The sequence below is a fragment of the Pelobates fuscus genome, chromosome 1, assembly GCF_036172605.1.
Source record: "Pelobates fuscus isolate aPelFus1 chromosome 1, aPelFus1.pri, whole genome shotgun sequence".
In the NCBI taxonomy this organism is placed as follows: Eukaryota; Metazoa; Chordata; class Amphibia; order Anura; family Pelobatidae; genus Pelobates; species Pelobates fuscus.
This window is the reverse complement of record NC_086317.1, coordinates 495,013,427-495,030,730: the sequence shown is the minus strand read 5'-3', so window position 1 is coordinate 495,030,730 and position 17,304 is coordinate 495,013,427. Positions and strand designations below refer to the sequence as shown.

The 17,304-nt window shown below is 44.4% G+C and overlaps 1 protein-coding gene across 1 annotated transcript in view; it reads left to right on the top strand.

Annotated features, from left to right (window-relative positions):
• Positions 1–17,021, top strand: part of APBB1 (amyloid beta precursor protein binding family B member 1) — a 46,013-nt gene extending 28,992 nt beyond the window's left edge. Inside the window, exons 8-13 of the mRNA XM_063433341.1 lie at positions 6,351–6,465; positions 8,363–8,447; positions 8,632–8,715; positions 9,532–9,644; positions 10,177–10,353; positions 14,218–17,021. Coding sequence (XP_063289411.1) covers positions 6,351–6,465; positions 8,363–8,447; positions 8,632–8,715; positions 9,532–9,644; positions 10,177–10,353; positions 14,218–14,382 — 739 coding nt within the window. The 3' untranslated portion in view covers positions 14,383–17,021. The remainder of the gene's footprint in view (positions 1–6,350; positions 6,466–8,362; positions 8,448–8,631; positions 8,716–9,531; positions 9,645–10,176; positions 10,354–14,217) is intronic.
• The last annotated feature ends 283 nt before the right edge of the window (positions 17,022–17,304 follow it).

Here is a 17,304-nt window from a genome sequence, read left to right as displayed (position 1 = left end):
CTCCTAGTGATTACGTCGGCCGGTGGGCGAGACTAATCTCGCTCACCGGCCGAGGAGACCTAATGCGCATGCACGGAAATTCCGCGCATGCGCATTACGTCTCCCCATAGGAAAGCATTGAAAAATCATTTCAATGCTTTCCTATGGGGTTTTGAGCGACGCTGGAGGTCCTCACACAGCGTGAGGACGTCCAGCGACGCTCTAGCACAGGAAACCTGTGCTAGAACCCAGGAAGTGACCTCTAGTGGCTGTCTAATAGACAGCCACTAGAGGTGGAGTTGACCCTGCAATGTAAATATTGCAGTTTATGAAAAACTGCAATAATTACACTTGCAGGGTTAAGGGTAGTGGGAGTTGGCACCCAGACCACTCCAATGAGCAGAAGTGGTCTGGGTGCCTGGAGTGTCCCTTTAACCCCATGACAAATTACTCTGTTCGTGGGATCTGAGTGCTGTTCACCTATATTGGGCGCTCAGATCCGAGCTATCTGCGGATAGGTTAAATGTGGGGGTTCTGTGTGATATAATAAGAATTATGTATTTTACTGTTAGTGTAAAATGAAGATGTTTTCTGTACCTGGAGGTAATTGAGTTTACTGCAGTTCCTTAAGCCAATTATCTTCAGGATAGAGGGGAGGGATTTTACTATGTATGTGGGAGTGTTATTTTGATAATTGGTGTTCCCATTGGTTTGTGTCCCTTTTGTCACAGTTTACCACCATGTCCAGGGGGTGTGCTTTTGGCCTGAAAACTTGCATAAAAGAAAGCCCTTTGGTGCTGATTAAACAGATCATCTTGTACCTTCATGAAGTTCCGGCTCATGTTTGGGGGATAGGAGAATTGCACACACTCTGGGGATTGCTATATCACAATACTCCCCAGAGTGAGCTTGTTCTTGTTCCTGGTTCCTGCCCTCTGGAGTTAAGAGAGGTCTACCCAATGGAAGCTGAACCCTGGTCTTGGGTCCAGAGTGGGTGGAAGACGGCGAGACCCCAACCAAGCTGTGGCGGTTCGTGGGAGTCTACAGTGGTTATGGTGTCTGGCAGAGTGCTTGGAGTCCTCGGGAAGCACTAGGAGCATCCATTAATGGAGGTACCCAGTCGGGGTGCCAGGCAATCTGTTACATGTGCCCTTTGTCGTGAAGCCATGATGGCGGCTGAGAGATATTGTCTGTGCCCTTTGTCGTGGAGCCATGATGGTGGTTGAGAGATATTGTCTGTGCCCTTTGTCGTGGTGCCATGATGGCGGGTGAGAGATATTGTCTGTGCCCTTTGTCGTGGTGCCATGATGGCGGGTGAGAGATATTGTCTGTACCTGTTGTGTCGTGGGTGAGAAGTAAAGTCTGTGAGAAGATGAATGTTTAATTGCCGACTTGTGTAGATGTAAAACTGTTTCTGGTTGGTGGTTAGCATGCTTGCGTTCAGTGTCTCCACGCTCCCCATAAAGATTAATTGATTTAATGCATCTCTATGAGGAGATGCTGATTGGCGCAGTGTTTTGCCGTGCATGCATTTCATTGACTGAGATCATCAAGATTGATGATGTCAGCCAGGCTCTGCGAGATAGACGTGGGGGAAAAGGTACGTAAACTCACCTTTCCTAAGCTACCTAAGGAGGAAGGGGACCTAAACAGCCATCCCTGGACTCTATTGTCAGAATCGATGTTTGTATTCCTGATACTATCGTGTTCCTCGTGAATTCCCTGTGCATTGTTTGTGTGCCCTTTGTATTTCAGATTGTATAACTGTGGCAAACACAGCCACTGTATATTGTCCTTTGTGTATGTATTATGTTATTGCATATGTATGCCTTTAAGAACCAAGTGGTTGTAATGTGGTTCACACAAGTAATAGTATTCGTATGCTGGTGGAAAGAAAAGCCGCCAGCCCCCTGCAAATCGTTTCACGAACGGTGAATTTCCTCACTGTTCGTGAAACAACCAAACTACCGAAGGGAGACCACACACAGGAGGTCGTGTGGCCCTCATTAAGGATTGCAACAATGTTGCAATCGGTATTTAAGAGGATTCAAGGTGGCTGTCGTTCGACTACCGACCACGCGGCGGTCGGACATTTTGGATCCTTTGTTCGTCCAGCGGTATTTGGTCGTCGAGCGCCTGGAACTAAAATCGACTACTCGATGGCACGACTACCGCTGGACTTCCAAGCCGTTCGGGACGCCGGTTCTTCGGTAAAGTGGTCCCCTAAGCTCAATCGTTAGTTTGAAGCGAACATAAATGTAATGTGTATTTCATGCGGCGTTCGGTTATATAAGCTGGGATCTGAGCGGTACTTTCACGAAATGTGCGCTCAGACCCCAGCTATCTACCAAACGTCCATACGTCTAAATGTAACGAATATTGCCAAAGTTATGGGTTTTAATATAAATTGTCCGTTCTGCTGCACGGAGGGATAATCCACTTAACTGTATATTTTATTGGGAGTATCAATCTCGTCCAGCAGTGCCTGATGGGAGAAATGTGGAGAATGCCCCTGTTATGTCAGTATGGAAATCCCTTGCATGGGGACTTGCATAAATACTGGAACTGTGAATAAAGACCTCAGTTGACTCCCAGCCTATGTGTCGTCTAGTTCTTGGGAGGGAAGGATTATATAACGCTACCTGGATTATTGTATGCTGTACCTTCCTACTTGGATTATTGCCTGTTTTTCCTGTCTACCAGCGGAGACCTTGTGGATTATACTACCTCTCCGCTACAATAACATTCAGGTTAGCAGTTCATTTTGGCATTACGTTACAATATTTAGCTTTTTTTCATATCGCTGAATAATAAATCTACAATCTATAATTCCTACTATTTTTGCGCATCATACGGCACGCGGTGTCCTGTGTGTGTGCACCGTTCCTGTGGAACTCACTTCCCTCCTCCGTTAGATGCTCACCCAGTCTCCACTCCTTCAAAAAATCGTTAAAAACCCACTTCTTCATAAAAGCGTATCAATTAAACTGTAAATAGCTCCCAACTGATTACTCTTCTGCAACTGTCACTAGTCTAATACTATCCTTAACTTTTTGTGTCATTTTACCCCACTCCCTCTAGCACTTAAGCTCAATGAGCAGGCCCTCAATCCTTCTGTTACTGTGTCACTATACCCCACTCCCTCTAACATGTAAACTCACTGAGCAGGGCCCTCAATCCCTCTGTTACTGTGTCACTATACCCCACTCCCTCTAACATGTAAACTCAATGAGCAGGGCCCTCAATCCCTCTGTTACTGTGTCACTATACCCCACTCCCTCTAACATGTAAACTCACTGAGCAGGGCCCCCAATCCCTCTGTTACTATGTCACTATACCCCACTCCCTCTAACATGTAAACTCACTGAGCAGGCCCTCAATCCCTCTGTTACTGTGTCACTATACCACACTCCCTCTAACATGTAAACTCACTGAGCAGGACCCTCAATCCCCCTGTTACTATGTCACTATACCCCACTCCCTCTAACATGTAAACTCACTGAGCAGGCCCTCAATCCCTCTGTTACTGTGTCACTATACCACACTCCCTCTAACATGTAAACTCACTGAGCAGGACCCTCAATCCCCCTGTTAATGTGTCACTATACCACACTCCCTCTAACATGTAAACTCACTGAGCAGGACCCTCAATCCCCCTGTTAATGTGTCACTATACCCCACTCCCTCTAACATGTAAACTCACTGAGCAGGGCCCTCAATCCCTCTGTTATTGTGTCACTATACCCCACTCCCTCTAACATGTAAACTCACTGAGCAGGCCCTCAATCCCTCTGTTACTGTCACTATACCCCACTCCCTCTAGCAGGTAAACTCACTGAGCAGGGCCCTCAATCCCTCTGTTACTGTGTCACTATACCCCACTCCCTCTAACATGTAAACTCACTGAGCAGGGCCCTCAATCCCTCTGTTATTGTCACTATACCCCACTCCCTCTAGCAGGTAAACTCACTGAGCAGGGCCCTCAATCCCTCTGTTACTGTGTCACTATACCCCACTCCCTCTAGCATGTAAACTCACTGAGCAGGGCCCTCAATCCCTCTGTTACTGTCACTATACCCCACTCCATCTAGCATGTAAACTCACTGAGCAGGGCCTCAATCCCTCTGTTACTGTGTCATTATACCCCACTCCCTCTAACATGTAAACTCACTGAGCAGGGCCCTCAATCCCTCTGTTACTGTGTCACTAACATGTAAACTCACTGAGCAAGGCCCTCAATCCCTCTGTTACTGTGTCACTATACCCCACTCCGTCTAACATGTAAACTCACTGAGCAGGCCCTCAATCCCTCTGTTACTGTGTCACTATACCCCACTCCCTCTAACATGTAAACTCACTGAGCAGGGCCCTCAATCCCTCTGTTACTGTGTCACTATACCCCACTCCCTCTAACATGTAAACTCACTGAGCAGGGCCCTCAATCCCTCTGTTACTGTGTCACTAACATGTAAACTCACTGAGCAAGGCCCTCAATCCCTCTGTTACTGTGTCACTATACCCCACTCCGTCTAACATGTAAACTCACTGAGCAGGCCCTCAATCCCTCTGTTACTGTGTCACTATACCCCACTCCCTCTAACATGTAAACTCACTGAGCAGGGCCCTCAACCCCTCTGTTACTGTGTCGCTATACCCCACTCCGTCTAACATGTAAACTCACTGAGCAGGGCCCTCAATCCCTCTGTTACTGTGTCACTATACCCCACTCCCTCTAACATGTAAACTCACTGAGCAGGGCCCTCAATCCCTCTGTTACTGTGTCACTATACCCCACTCCCTCTAACATGTGAACTCACTGAGCAGGCCCTCAATCCCTCTGTTACTGTGTTACTATACCCCACTCCCTCTAACATGTGAACTCACTGAGCAGGGCCTCAATCCCTCTGTTACTGTCACTATACCCCACTCCCTCTAGCATGTAAACTCACTGAGCAGGGCCCTCAATCCCTCTGTTACTGTGTCACTATACCCCACTCCCTCTAACATGTAAACTCACTGAGCAGGGCCCTAAATCCCTCTGTTACTGTGTCACTATACCCCACTCCCTCTAACATGTAAACTCACCGAGCAGGCCCTCAATCCCTCTGTTACTGTGTCATTATACCCCACTCCCTCTAACATGTAAACTCACTGAGCAGTCCCTCTGTTACTGTGTCACTATACCCCACTCCCTCTAGCATGTACGCTCATTGAGCAGGGCCCTCAACCCCTCAGTTCCTGTGTCACTATACCCCACTCCCTCTAACATGTAAACTCACCGAGCAGGCCCTCAATCCCTCTGTTACTGTGTCATTATACCCCACTCCCTCTAACATGTAAACTCACTGAGCAGGGCCCTCAGTCCCTCTGTTACTGTGTCACTATACCCCACTCCCTCTAGCATGTAAACTTACTGAGCAGGGCCCTCAATCCCTCTGTTACTGTGTCACTATACCCCACTCCCTCTAGCATGTAAACTTACCGAGCAGGCCCTCAATCCCTCTGTTACTGTGTCATTATACCCCACTCCCTCTAACATGTAAACTCACTGAGCAGTCCCTCTGTTACTGTGTCACTATACCCCACTCCCTCTAGCATGTAAGCTCATTGAGCAGGGCCCTCAACCCCTCAGTTCCTGTGTCACTATACCCCACTCCCTCTAACATGTAAACTCACTGAGCAGGCCCTCAATCCCTCTGTTCCTGTGTGTCCAACTTGTCTGGTTACAACTACATGTCTGTTCGTCCACCCATTGTAAAGCGCTGCGGAATTTGACGGCGCTCTATAAATATCATAATAATAATGTCTCTTCCCTCTACTTTTCATGCTGCTGCTGGATACAGAGAGAGGTAGGTGGAACATAATGAGTTTCATTTGAATCTGTAATAAACACACATTGAGTGACCCTGAATGTAATTATTTAGTAGAAATGATTGTACTGTAATTTATAACTCCGCCACAACACTTAGACCCTCCACATGTCGTCCTCTGTGTGGTGGTGTCTCAGAGAAGTGTCCCTCGATCTTCTTACACATGTGCAGTGAGACTTGTCATTTTCTGACATAAAACATAGCAGCCACTATATTAAGTATAATTCTATCTCTAGAATGGATTATTTCCCTGCTCACATACCACGGGGTGTATATGTTGGACCGGTCAAACTGAGTCTCTGCGTGCTAACCCTGCTCCGTATTGTCAAATGACATCTGCACCTCTGTTCCTGTCGCTTGACATCATTGAATATTTTGTCAAGTTAATAAATTTGAAGCAAATTTGTAATATTTTACTACGGTAAACGTGCCTCCTTGGGGTGTTCTGTTGATTTCTCCTCCGTTGTTTTGTGTTGATTTTTGCTTTCATTATCCTTTCAGGGACTTTGCTTATGTTGCAAGAGATAAAGTGAGCCAGTTACTAAAGTGTCATGTTTTCCGCTGTGAGTCGCCAGCCAAAGCCATAGCGACGGGACTGCATGGCGTCTGCTCTCGAGTAAGTACCTACCTGAGTACTATATGGTATATCAGAATACCCGAGCACTGTAACTGTACTATGACATACTAATCCCCTATCTGAGTACCTTCTCCTATTACCTTCTAATATAACGTATCAATGCTTTATCAGAATACCCGAGCACTGTAACTGTACTATGACATACTAATCCCCTAGTTGAGTACCATCTCCTATTATCTTCTAATATAATGTATCGATGCTTTATCAGAATACCCGAGCACTGTAACTGTACTATGACATACTAATCCCCTATCTGAGTACCATCTCCTATTACCTTCTAATATAACGTATCGATGCGATATCAGAATACCCGAGCACTTTAACTGTACTATGACATACTAATCCCCTAGTTGAGTACCATCTCCTATTATCTTCTAATATAATGTATCGATGCTTTATCAGAATACCCGAGCACTGTAACTGTACTATGACATACTAATCCCCTATCTGAGTACCATCTCCTATTATCTTTTTAATATGACGTATCGATGCGATATCAGAATACCCGAGCACTGTAACTGTACTATGACATACTAATCCCCTATCTGAGTACCATCTCCTATTACCTTCTAATATAACCTATGGATGCGATATCAGAATACCAGAGTACTGTTACTGTACTATGACATACTAATCCCCTATCTGAGTACCATCTCCTATTATCTTCTAATATAATGTATCGATGCTTTATCAGAATACCCGAGCACTGTAACTGTACTATGACATACTAATCCCCTATCTGAGTACCATCTCCTATTATCTTCTAATATAATGTATCGATGCTTTATCAGAATACCCGAGCACTGTAACTGTACTATGACATACTAATCCCCTATCTGAGTACCATCTCCTATTACCTTCTAATATAACCTATGGATGCGATATCAGAATACCAGAGTACTGTTACTGTACTATGACATACTAATCCCCTATCTGAGTACCATCTCCTATTACCTTCTAATATATCCTATGGATGCGATATCAGAATACCCGAGTACTGTTACTGTACTATGACATACTAATCCCCTATCTGAGTACCATCTCCTATTACCTTCTAATATAACCTATGGATGCGATATCAGAATACCCGAGCACTGTAACTGTACTATGACATACCTTATCCCTTTCTGTATTCTTAGTAAACCTCTACTACCTCCTATCTGTAAATTTCCTCCTACTCTAACCTAAGGTCCTATTGGCCATTATTATTTAGGTCCCTTCATGAAAATAAAAGTTTAACTTACCTGAAATAATTTAATACGTCAAAACTCGTGGTGCTGCCACGCGCTCCTCTCCTGACTGCATGTCTTCCTTTGCGCAGTGTAGCCAAACACTCTTTATAGACAAACCTTTTAGATCAGAACCTGTACAAATATCTAATCAATTACTCGAGCTGTATTAGTGATTTGATGATTGGGGAGCAGGCTAGTGATTATCAAGTTTTTTTAATTTGTTAGAAAAATCACTTGAACGTGAGATACAGGAGTTCTGCAATAATGATTTCAGTTTGACACGTTTTGGTGTTTTGTAAGAGACAAGTCTTGGACCTCTAATGAGGGGTATGGTTTATTATATACAATTACACACACAATACATTTACATACATTCATTGCATGTACAGAACGTATCGGAATGAGTAGTGACATTGACCTACATAGGTGGTGTTCGGGTACCCCATGTTTAGACGTCGACCATACCATATTAACATAGGGACTTGTTTGTGTTGGCTGCATGTTGACGCTCTGTTTAGACAATTAGAACAATCAAACTCGCACCCTTTAGGGGATAAGGCTCATTCGATCAGACCGACATTTCAGGTCTAACTGTGTACGGTGAGTGTGTGTCCTTCTGTTAACACTGGACGGTCTTGTTACAGATCATGGCAGAGAGGAGAAGCACTCGCTCTATCATGGATGGTCTCTTCTATGATCAGTCACGATTGGTGGATATTCCTTTTCAAGGTAGTCTCTAGATCTGATGGCCGTCATACACCTAGCTATGGTTTAGCTGTGACCCTATGACTGTGTAACATTCTGCTGGTTTTCATATGATAAAATAAGTTGAGCTTCACATTCTGATGGCTGGTCGCATCCTGGTAATACAGTGTGATTTATCTCTCTTTCTCGTATCTTGTCTTCCCTTCAGTCGAGTTTCCTGCTCCAAAGAACGAGCTTGTTCAGGGCTTCCAGGTCTTCTACATGGGGAATGTTCCAGTCATTAAACCCGTTGGTAAGTTTCAGAAGACTCTTTACCATTCCAGCAAAGAAACATGCCACTGCTGTGAAGTGAATGATAATAATGAATTTAATACTAAAACAGACAGAAAAGGGAATATTATATTCTATATGTATGGCAGTTTTTCTCAAAATATGGCAAATTGCTAAAGTTATGCAGGGTGGTGCGCGGGCACACGCTCTGTGCACTGTCACGGCTCCCGGCTCGCCACAATGCGCGTCTGAGCACAACCGCGCCACATTGCTGAGCTTAACTGCTCGACGGCGAGTCGGGAACCGCTCCTCCACGCTGTCCCGGCGAATCCAAGAAGGCACCGACCATGCGGTCGCGTCCATCGATTGCTCCGCCCCCCATAAGTATACGAACGCACGCGCATGTTCTGGGGTTAGAGGTCACCCTCTAACCCCAAAGCCTAGAGAGGGATATTTAAATCCCTGATTCACCCCAGTACCTTGCCCTGTAGTGGTTTCCTGTTCCTGGTTCCCGAGAGTGCGTTTATCCTTGTGATTCTGATTTTCTGGTATTTTGACCTTGTCTATTCCTTGTTATTCCGATTTCTGGTTTCCCTGACTTGGCTTGTTTAAACGGTATTTGTGTTTTTCTGGCTTCCTTGACCTCTGCTTTCACTTTGACCCTTCTCTGTCTCTAACGTATTAGTCCGGCCATTCTAAGGACCGGTTTACATTCTGTCCCTTTATTTCCTTTTCATTTTCTATGTATATGTTTACATAGTTTCTGCGTGTTGGACCACACTAGCAGTCGTGACATGCACACTGTATAAATATGTAAATTGCTATCCCTGTGCTTTAGGTATGGACATTATTAATAACACCCTACAAACTGCCCTCAGCACCAGTAGAGCCGATTGGATTCCTGTCACTGTCAACGTGGCTTCAGCAACGGTCACCATCTTAAACCAACAGGTATCAAACTATCCGGCCTGCTACGTATTGGGAGTGGATTCCCTGGGTATACTAGGGAGGTGTGTGATGGTATTGGTGGTGGATTTCCTGGGTATACTAGGGAGGTGTGTGGTGGATTCCCTGATTATACTTTGATATTGACTCTGTCCCATCACACACTGGGGGCCCTGGGATAGTATGTGATATTGACTCTCCCATCATACACTGGGGACCCTGGGATAGTATTTGTTATTGACTCTGTCCCATCATACATTGGCCTGCTCTAATATAGTATTTGTTAATGACTCTGTCCCATCATACATTGGCTTGCTCTAATATAGTATTTGTCATTGACTCTGTCCCATCATACACTGGCTGGCTCTAAGATGGTATTTGACTCTGTCCCATCATAGACTGGTGGGCTATGGGGAAGGATGTGGTATTGACTCTCTCCCATTATACACTGGTAGGCCCTGGGACATTATATGATCTTAACAATACTTTGGCAGGTATTGTCAGTGACCAGGTTTATCTCTCTCTCTTTTTCTTGTAGACTGAGGAGTCACTCAGTGAGTGCCGTGTGAGGTTTCTCTCCTTCATGGGTGTTGGAAAAGATGTTCACACATTTGCGTTCATCATGGCGGAGGCTCCTGGCATCTTTGTGTGTCACATGTTTTGGTGTGAGCCCAATGCCGCGCATCTGTCAGAGGCCGTGCAGGCAGCATGTATGGTGAGACTGGAATTTGTGACTCTAATACCATGTATCATTTAAAGACCATATAGATTAAAAACTTTCTTAAACTGAAAATTTGGACTTTTCTGAAGAGGTGTAGAGCAGAAAAGCGCAACATAGTACCCTATAAACACTGCGGATAGAGAATTTTGGATGATGTTAGGTAGAGTGGCTGGAGTAGATTGGGTAATGTAGGGTAGAGTGGCTGGAGTAGATTGGGTAATGTAGGGTAGAGTGGCTGGAGTAGATTGGGTAATGTAGGGTAGAGTGGCTGGAGTAGATTGGGTAATGTAGGGTAGAGTGGCTGGATTAGATTGGGTAATGTAGGGTAGAGTGGCTGGAGTAGATTGGGTAATGTAGGGTAGAGTGGCTGGTGTAGATTGGGTAATGTAGGGTAGAGTGGCTGGAGTAGATTGGGTAATGTAGGGTAGAGTGGCTGGAGTAGATTGGGTAATGTAGGGTAGAGTGGCTGGAGTAGATTGGGTAATGTAGGGTAGAGTGGCTGGATTAGATTGGGTAATGTAGGGTAGAGTGGCTGGATTAGATTGGGTAGAGTGGCTGGAGTAGATTGGGTAATGTAGGGTAGAGTGGCTGGAGTAGATTGGGTAGTGTAGGGTAGAGTGGCTGGAGTAGATTGGGTAGTGTAGGGTAGAGTGGCTGGAGTAGATTGGGTAGTGTAGGGTAGAGTGGCTGGAGTAGATTGGGTAATGTAGGGTAGAGTGGCTGGATTAGATTGGGTAATGTAGGGTAGAGTGGCTGGAGTAGATTGGGTAATGTAGGGTAGAGTGGCTGGATTAGATTGGGTAATGTAGGGTAGAGTGGCTGGATTAGATTGGGTAATGTAGGGTACAGTGGCTGGAGTAGATTGGGTAATGTAGGGTAGAGTGGCTGGAGTAGATTGGGTAATGTAGGGTAGAGTGGCTGGAGTAGATTGGGTAATGTAGGGTAGAGTGGCTGGAGTAGATTGGGTAATGTAGGGTAGAGTGGCTGGAGTAGATTGGGTAATGTAGGGTAGAGTGGCTGGAGTAGATTGGGTAATGTAGGGTAGAGTGGCTGGATTAGATTGGGTAATGTAGGGTAGAGTGGCTGGATTAGATTGGGTAGAGTGGCTGGAGTAGATTGGGTAATGTAGGGTAGAGTGGCTGGAGTAGATTGGGTAGTGTAGGGTAGAGTGGCTGGAGTAGATTGGGTAGTGTAGGGTAGAGTGGCTGGAGTAGATTGGGTAGTGTAGGGTAGAGTGGCTGGAGTAGATTGGGTAGTGTAGGGTAGAGTGGCTGGAGTAGATTGGGTAGTGTAGGGTAGAGTGGCTGGAGTAGATTGGGTAGTGTAGGGTAGAGTGGCTGGAGTAGATTGGGTAGTGTAGGGTAGAGTGGCTGGAGTAGATTGGGTAGTGTAGGGTAGAGTGGCTGGAGTAGATTGGGTAGTGTAGGGTAGAGTGGCTGGAGTAGATTGGGTAGTGTAGGGTAGAGTGGCTGGAGTAGATTGGGTAATGTAGGGTAGAGTGGCTGGATTAGTTTGGGGAACAAAGGGAAGAGTAGACAAATTAGATTGGGGGCTTAGGGTACAGTAAACGGAGTAGATCAGGTGACAGAGTAGAGGGGACGTAATAGTTTGGGTGACATTGGATAGAGTAGACTTGTAGATCGAAGGACGTTGGATAGAGTAGCTGGAGTAAATCTGGGCATGTAGGGTAGAAAGGATGTAGTTGATCAGGTGACATAGCGTAGATTGGGGGAATTATTGGTAAAGTGACAAAAGTAGTTCCGTGACATAGGGCAGGGCTTGACAAATTTGCTTGGAATCTAGGAGCCAGCTAGTAAAGTAAGGAGCCAGAGAAATAAATGCCAAAAATACAATTCTTAAAGGGACACTATAGTCACCAGAACTACTACAGCTTAATGCAGTTGTTCTGAAGTCTATACGCTGTCCCTGCATGCTTTTCAATGTAAACACTGACTTTTCTGAAAAAAGGCAGTGTTTACATTGCTGCCTGGTGACACCTCTAGTGAAAGTCACTTAGAAGGCCTCTAGAGGTGCTTCCTGAGTCAGTGCTTCACAATGTGCAGCACCTACGTTAATGCTCCCTATATCTCTGAGAAGTTAAATTGGCGCAGTGGCATTATGCTGTGCATGTGCAATACTCTCTCAATGCTTTCCTATGGGGAAGCATTGGATTGACTGAGATCTTCAAGATTGATGATCTCAGCCATGGAGGTGGGACCAGCCGTGGCATCACCAGCACGAAATGGGAAAAAGGGTGAGTTAAAAACTCCTTTCCTATGTGGTTTAAGGGATTATATCGAGGGACGTAGGCTAGAGTGGACTGGGTAGATCAGGAACATAGAGTGAAGAGAGTAAATCGAAGGATGTAGGGTAGAGCAGGGTGATGGGTAGAGTATTTAGCTTTTGTGGATATATCTCCAAGTGGGAAGCTTAGGGAGTGTTTTATTCTCATTGTTGCTGATCACAGTCAGATTGTGATCCAGAATGATTTAAAGTAAATTAATACAGAGTGGCCGTTTTCTACACTTATAGTTGTGTAGGTGGCAGAGTAATGTATTATAGAGCCCCATCTACAGACAGGCTCACAGCAGGTGGTGCGGTTCTGCTTGCACACTTGTTTCTTGTCTCGGTTAAGATACTTATTTTTGAGTTGCCCCCTCCGATGCTGATTTTGTTGTCCACATCTTCATCATTTTGTAACCCCCTTCCCTTTCTGATTTAGTTGCTTTCCACCTAATCCTGATTTTGTTGTTTCTAACTTGGTCCTTATCTTCCTGATTTGTTTGCCCCCTACACTTACCCTCCTGATTCTGATTTGCTGGTTTCCTTTCTGATTCTGCTGCCTTCTTGGTTGTGTTGTCTGCCTTCCTTCCTTCGTGATTATTTTGGTCCTTTCTTTCCTTTGTGCCCCCAAATAACATTTTTATGGCCAAATTAATGTGTTAAAAGAAAGCCAGCTGTGATTTTTCATGTTCACCATGTTCCAAAGCCATATAGCAAAAACAATCATGAACAAGGGTTAACATAATCCTGGTCAAGAAAAAATAATTTAGAAAGAATGTTTTCTTTTTAATTGCCAGAGACCTATTTTTAAAAAAGTAAAGCAAAACTAAAATGAAATTTATGTAAAGTTTCATTTGTTTTTGTTTATTTTATACTTTATTTTCGATCATTTACTGGTGGTAAAGAATGAACTCAAACCCTTTTGATTTTTGTTTATACAACTTTCCTCCTCCATCCATCAGATTGTTTTTATCTCCCAGCCCCTTTTGGTTTTTATCTCCCAGCCCCTTTTGGTTTTTATCTCCCAGCCCCTTTTGGTTTTTATCTCCCAGCCCCTTTTGGTTTTTATCTCCCAGCCCCTTTTGGTTTTTATCTCCCAGCCCCTTTTGGTTTTTATCTCCCAGCCCCTTTTGGTTTTTATCTCCCAGCCCCTTTTGGTTTTTATCTCCCAGCCCCTTTTGGTTTTTATCTCCCAGCCCCTTTTGGTTTTTATCTCCCAGCCCCTTTTGGTTTTTATCTCCCAGCCCCTTTTGGTTTTTATCTCCCAGCCCCTTTTGGTTTTTATCTCCCAGCCCCTTTTGGTTTTTATCTCCCAGCCCCTTTTGGTTTTTATCTCCCAGCCCCTTTTGGTTTTTATCTCCCAGCCCCTTTTGGTTTTTATCTCCCAGCCCCTTTTGGTTTTTATCTCCCAGCCCCTTTTGGTTTTTATCTCCCAGCCCCTTTTGGTTTTTATCTCCCAGCCCCTTTTGGTTTTTATCTCCCAGCCCCTTTTGGTTTTATTTCTCTTTTCCTCTTTTGATTATTTTGCCATTTCTCTGACAATGCAGTCTTATTGTCCCCCTTTCTCTCCCGTAGCTGCGATACCAGAAGTGTCTGGATGCTCGTCCTCAGGGCTCTTCTTGTCTCCCAACTCCTCCTGCTGACTCTGTTGCTCGCAGAGTGGGCTCCAGTGTCCGCAGGGGTGTTCAGTCTCTACTTGGTTCTTTCAAAACGAAGCATCCCGGAGGACAGACACCGTGACCCTGCAACTCAGGCTATGACCAGTGTCCTTGTCCCCCAATGTCCTGCGCTTTCCGCCGGCCTCTTCCTCCAGGTTATCACTGCAGACTAAGGAGCAGCACAATTTGTATCAAGTCATGTTTCCCAATGTAATGGCAAAACGCACTCCAGTAGTTGGGTTACCATTAGATAACTAGAGGCCTTATGAATAGCAATAAGGCACTTGGCAGCTGTCAGACCCACTCTGCTTCCCTGGCAGCTGCCCCCTCCTTCGGGAGGCTGTTATGTGTAGTTGTGTAGATGGCATTGTCTCTGTGATAGCGCGAGTATGCGTGTGTGATATACACTCTTACTGTACTAATTATATATACTGCTGCTGGTCTCTGCTTTGTACAGCTTAGTCTTAATCTGTATAGCAACTCCTGGGCCTTGACATGGCTTCTACTGTCTGAAGCAGAGCTGGAAGAGGGGCTCTAAACCTTGAGTGTTGGATAGGTTATTTATAATGTTAACATGACAGGGGAATCAGAAACTCCTCCCAGACATTATATAACCTGGAATCAGAAACTCCTCCCAGACATTATATAACCTGGAATCAGAAACTCCTCCCAGACATTATATAACCTGGAATCAGAAACTCCTCCCAGACATTATATAACCTGGAATCAGAAACTCCTCCCAGACATTATATAACCTGGAATCAGAAACTCCTCCCAGACATTATATAACCTGGAATCAGAAACTCCTCCCAGACATTATATAACCTGGAATCAGAAACTCCTCCCAGACATTATATAACCTGGAATCAGAAACTCCTCCCAGACATTATATAACCTGGAATCAGAAACTCCTCCCAGACATTATATAACCTGGAATCAGAAACTCCTCCCAGACATTATATAACCTGGAATCAGAAACTCCTCCCAGACATTATATAACCTGGAATCAGAAACTCCTCCCAGACATTATATAACCTGGAATCAGAAACTCCTCCCAGACATTATATAACCTGGAATCAGAAACTCCTCCCAGACATTATATAACCTGGAATCAGAAACTCCTCCCAGACATTATATAACCTGGAATCAGAAACTCCTCCCAGACATTATATAACCTGGAATCAGAAACTCCTCCCAGACATTATATAACCTGGAATCAGAAACTCCTCCCAGACATTATATAACCTGGAATCAGAAACTCCTCCCAGACATTATATAACCTGGAATCAGAAACTCCTCCCAGACATTATATAACCTGGAATCAGAAACTCCTCCCAGACATTATATAACCTGGAACCAGAAACTCAACCCAGACATTATATAACCTGGAACCAAGAACTCAACCCAGACATTATATAACCTGGAACCAAGAACTCAACCCAGACATTATATAACCTGGAACCAAGAACTCAACCCAGACATTATATAACCTTGAACAAGGAACTCAACCCAGACATTATATAACCAGGAACTCCTCCCAGACATTTTATAACCTGAACCCAGACATTATATAACCTGGAAACAGGAACTCCTCCCAGACATTATATAACCAGGAACCCAGACATTATATAACCTGGAACCAAGAACTCAACCCAGACATTATATAACCTTGAACAAGGAACTCAACCCAAACATTATATAACCTGGAACCAGGAACTCAACCCAGACATTATATAACCTGGAACCAGGAACTCAACCCAGACATTATATAACCTGGAACCAGGGACTCAACCCAGACATTATATAACCTTGAACAAGGAACTCAACCCAGACATTGTATAACCTGGAAACAGGAACTCAACCCAGACATTATATAACCTGGAAACAGGAACTCAACCCAGACATTATATAACCTGGAAACAGGAACTCAACCCAGACATTATATAACCAGGACTCAGGAACTCCTCCCAGACATTATATAACCTGGAACCAGGAACTCATCCCAGACATTAAATAACCTGGAATCATAAACTCCGCCCAGACACATTATTATATTTATATAGCGCCAGCAAATTTCTTAGTGCTGTACACCTGGAATCAGAAACTCCTCTTAGACATTATACATGATCAACCTGTAGCTTGTCCTACCCTGGCTGTGCACCCTGCTATTCTCTATATTAATTGCCTACCTGTTGCATGTTTTCACATGACACCAACATTTCTGCTTAGAAACCAAACCTATCGCTGCAAAAACAAATAGTTCTTAAAATGGCTTTATCTGTGCGCGGATCCTCACTGAATTAGACTCTTGGCAGATCAAGCTCCACAAGCTGGACAATATGGTGCCGTGGATGGACATGTGCCAGCCATGAGTGACTGCTTCAGGTAAGTAGAACCTACCTCTACCTGCACCTCTGGGCCACCAAATGCCAAGTTGTGATGTCACCATCAAGGGTCTCTGCATAGATCCCAGAAGGTAACAAGAGCCACCAACATCCTCACTCTTAACCTGCTACCCTCTTCCTGCATAAAATGTCCTTATTAGATGGCATGAGATATGTGTAAATTTCTATCACATGTGCCCTTGTTCTATGTTAATATGTGGATGTGACACCTCTCGTGCAGCTGTCTATGGGTTGTATCTGATGCACGTCGTTCCAAGGGATCTTTGAAATGTCATCTCATAGAATCAGGATTTGCATTCCATAAGAGGGGTTCCTGGTTATATATATATATATATATTTTTTCCAGGTTTGTGAATGAAGATCTGATTCCAAGAGCGTAATGGTCAGTTGTTAACTGAAATAACACTTATTAAATGGCGTTCTCCTTGTTCTCATGCTTTGTGAATAAACAAATCGCTATGATGGGTCTGGGAGGAGGATTAATAACGCTTCCAGTAATCCCTGCATTCTGATTTTAACACTAAACACAAATAGTCTGTGAAATTGAGGCATTATACTGACACTGTAATATCTTACTTATAATATTTAGTAATCCTGGC